The sequence below is a fragment of the Dipteris shenzhenensis genome, chromosome 29, assembly GCF_047967505.1.
Source record: "Dipteris shenzhenensis isolate YYH24624 ecotype China chromosome 29, Dip_SZ_1.0, whole genome shotgun sequence".
NCBI classification, from domain to species: domain Eukaryota; kingdom Viridiplantae; phylum Streptophyta; class Polypodiopsida; order Gleicheniales; family Dipteridaceae; genus Dipteris; species Dipteris shenzhenensis.
The window spans coordinates 15,076,369-15,079,993 of NC_141624.1; the positions used below are offsets into that span (position 1 = coordinate 15,076,369).

Genomic DNA, 3,625 nt, shown 5'->3' on the forward strand with positions numbered 1-3,625 from the left:
TAGTTAATATATATAGGTGAAAGTGGAATCTTAGCTCAAGGAAAGTAGAATCTTTTGACAATTGTTAGTTAATATAGGTGAAAGTGGAATCTTTGCTCAAGGAAAGGAGAATCTAGAATCTTTTATGGAGGGAGTCTCGATGGATGGTTGGTTAATAGAGGTGAAAGTGGAATCCAAATCCATATTGCACAACAAATGTGGGCAAAATATAATAACAATAATAATAATATAATAATAAGTTTGACACGGAGGACACGTGGCGCGATCGGAATGTCGCGTTGAAGCAAAGCTAAGGGGAGATTGGGGGAGGGCCACGTGGAAAGGAAGGGGTTTTTTGTTTTTGGGAAAGGGGGAAAAAAAGGAGGGAAAATAAATAAATGAGCTATTTCTTTTCTTTTTAATAATTTTCTTCTACTACTTCGTCGTCGTCGTCGTCGTCTTCTTCACAGAGCTGTGCAGAGCATCGCCATAGCCACAGCTCCAGAGCTTCATCTACTTGCTGCCCATCTTCAACATGGTACTCCTCCTCCTCCTCTTCCACTTTTGCCTTCCTTTTTTGATCACCCTTCTTGAGATCAATCATCTTCCCACTATCTCATGCCTTCATCATCATACCACACACTCTTTCACGCTCTCCCATTCGCATTTCGAGTTTCCTCTCCATTGAATTCATTCGCTTCTTGTCGCGTTGCATCTTGCATTTTGCTCTATTTCGTCCAGTTCATTCAATGATCGATGGCTCTCTCGGTTTTTGTAATTCTAGCTCGAATGTTTTTCAATCCTCCTTCCTGTTTGCCAGCGATGCCAGTGTGTTACGTTAACTGTTCCTCCTCTCTGCGCGGATCACGGCCTCTCTCTTAGCCCGCTATTTTCGATCAGCACGTCTCAGTGGAGCTCTGAATTGTCGTCTTGGCGATCTTTCGTCTTCACTATGATTGCATCTCTGTTTCGTTTATCCTCTTTCTTGAGTTTACGAAAAAGGCTTTTACGTTCACTGTGAGACGTGAAACTTTGCGTTCCCGTTCTTCTCTCCTGCTTGGACGAGAATATTGCGTTGTTACATATGTATTCCTTTCTCATCTTGTTTACTCTCTTTTCATGCACAGCTTCGTAGTCCCTCTGTTTGGGTTATCCGCCCACCCGAATGGAGTCATAACCTTCTGGCAATTTGCTTATTTAACGTTTTTCTCGAGTTTCTGGGCATATTCAGAGGTGTTTCTGCACTGCAGTGTACTCGTACTCCGTTGATGCACGATCCTTGCACCACTTCGGCACCCGCGTTCCATCTTTCCTTTTTGGACTCTGCTCACAATTTAATCAACAGCAGTGGAAGACGTGAATGAACGTTGTTTGCTTCTTATCCTTGCACATTCAGTCCTGGATCTTAAACTCTGTGCTGTTGCATCTATCCTTGCACGGTTGAAATTTAGACAGTTAGCTCACTGGTTTCGAGGCCCTTTTAATGTATAAGAGTAATGCTGTTTGTGGTTTGCCGTTTCCTCCTTTCATCAGCCTATGTTGAGTGGATATTTGTTGAGCTTCATGATTTTGGATTCCCTTGAATGGACGATCCCTCTGCTACTTTAGTGTCCGTTTTTTCATAAGATCTCTTTCTTACATTTAGTTTGAAAAACTTTTGTAGCATTGTCAACTTTTCACCTGTATGGTGAACTTTGCCGACATGAATTAGTATATGCTATAGAACTCAGTCAACTTTGCCAACACTGATTAGGATGCACTGCATTCAAGACTGCGTAATTTGCAGTGATGGATTTATCTTGTTTGCTTGGGTTTTTGGATTGTAAACAGCGTGCTTACTTATAAAGCACTTGTCTAACCGATTGGACTGTGGGTGTTGCTTTTTAGGCCCTTCCTGGTCAGCAAGCAGCAGATTGTCCAAGTTTCAAGCTGGTTATTGTAGGTGATGGAGGAACAGGTACAAAGTGGAAAGTATGTGTTGTGGTCGGTTTTCATTCAGACTATTCTGATCGTTAGAAGTGTTGATGAATTTTCCATGCAAACTGAACATAAACTGCACTCTTGTATTTTCAGGGAAGACTACTTTTGTCAAACGACATTTGACGGGTGAATTTGAGAAGAGATATGAACGTAAGTTTCCAACTCTTTGTAAAATGTTACCTTTGTAAGAAAGTTCTGCTGTTTAAATAGTCTGCTATCAGTCCATGAAAGTGCTCATGTTTCTATGAAATGTGTTGCAGCCACGATAGGTGTGGAGGTTCATCCGCTTGATTTTTTTACAAATTGCGGTAAAATCCGGTATTATTGTTGGGACACAGCCGGACAGGAGAAGTTCGGTGGACTACGGGATGGTTACTAGTAAGGTTTTATCATTATGTATTTTATGGGCTATGCCTTTGCAAGTGTCAGCTATCGAGGATATGTGTTCAACTGGAAATGGACTTAGTGTGTGATGTTTTTCTGCAGCATTCATGGACAATGTGCTATCATCATGTTTGATGTTACTTCCCGATTGACATACAAGAATGTTCCCACATGGCATCGTGATCTATGCAGGTACATTAGGTTTCATCTTCTTTTGATGACCAAGTTGTTCTACCTTATGATTTTGAAAGGCTATCCTAAATGGGTAAGCACTTTGGCAGGGTGTGTGAGAATATTCCAATTGTCCTTTGCGGCAACAAGGTGGATGTTAAGAATAGACAAGTGAAAGCCAAGCAAGTGACGTTTCACAGGAAGAAGAACCTTCAGTACTACGAAATTTCAGCCAAAAGTAACTACAATTTTGAAAAGCCTTTCTTATACCTTGCGAGGAAGCTAGCTGGGTAAGTGTGTTTTGCAGTGCCTTTTTCGCACTAAGAATATATATGCAATGTGCCTCGGTGTATTCTAAGGTTTCTTTTGTGCCCAGGGATCCAAATCTGCATTTTGTTGAATCACCTGCTCTTCTACCACCTGAGGTTCAAATTGACCTCGCAGTTCAACAACAGTAAGTCTTTACTTTTTAACTTAGTCCTTATGTTCAGCCTCTTCATTTTATGGATTTTTTTTGTATTGAACTTCTATCTTTTGGGTGAATGCAGATATGAAGCAGAATTGGCCCAAGCTGCTGCTCAGCCTTTACCGGATGATGATGAGGCAGACTTTGAGAGCTGAATGATTTCCAGTGCCACATGGGTTTTAAGGCTCTGTATAACAGTATTCTAAAAAGCTATCGGCATGTCTGGTAACTCAGAGAGTTGTATGGATTGTGTAGTCAAGAGCAAAGCCTATTTGCTGGATTTGATTTTACGTTAGTCTTGTGACTGCATATTGTGCATACTCAAATCTATTCTTTTAGAAAGACTCCAGCCAAAGTATTTGGGAATTTGGTTTTGAAACCAGATTTGTGTACAGAATTTCAATGTATTAAAGGTTATGATAATGTGCAATTTATTGGAAATACCCAGCCATTTGTGTCAAAGTATGCTACTTTTTTTCCTGGACATCATTATGATTAGAGGATCTGCCTTAAATTACAATGGTTTATAACTTGCTGATGACATTAGAGGATAGGGTTTTACTAAAAATGGGGATTGGTTTCAAGATTATTTATTTGGAATTTACAGATCATTTGTAGTTGTATCTGTGAATATATTAATGTATC

The 3,625-nt window shown here is 40.2% G+C and overlaps 1 protein-coding gene across 1 annotated transcript; it reads left to right on the forward strand.

The window, feature by feature from the left end:
* The first annotated feature begins 414 nt into the window (after nt 1–414).
* Nucleotides 415–3,422, forward strand: LOC147882473 (GTP-binding nuclear protein Ran1A-like). Its single transcript, XM_087400312.1, has 8 exons — nt 415–517; nt 1,867–1,936; nt 2,053–2,109; nt 2,220–2,337; nt 2,446–2,535; nt 2,625–2,804; nt 2,891–2,968; nt 3,063–3,422. The coding sequence occupies exons 1-8, from the start codon at nt 515–517 to the stop codon at nt 3,133–3,135; spliced, it is 669 nt and encodes a 222-aa protein (XP_087256438.1). The 5' UTR covers nt 415–514; the 3' UTR covers nt 3,136–3,422.
* Nucleotides 3,423–3,625: the final 203 nt, after the last annotated feature.

What these genes read in the sequence shown, in the direction of transcription:
- LOC147882473 (XM_087400312.1), top strand. An exon ending in TGGCATCGTGATCTATGCAG is followed by an intron (nt 2,536 to 2,624) that starts GTACATTAGGTT and finishes GCACTTTGGCAG; the next exon opens with GGTGTGTGAGAATATTCCAA. An exon ending in GACCTCGCAGTTCAACAACA is followed by an intron (nt 2,969 to 3,062) that starts GTAAGTCTTTAC and finishes GGGTGAATGCAG; the next exon opens with ATATGAAGCAGAATTGGCCC.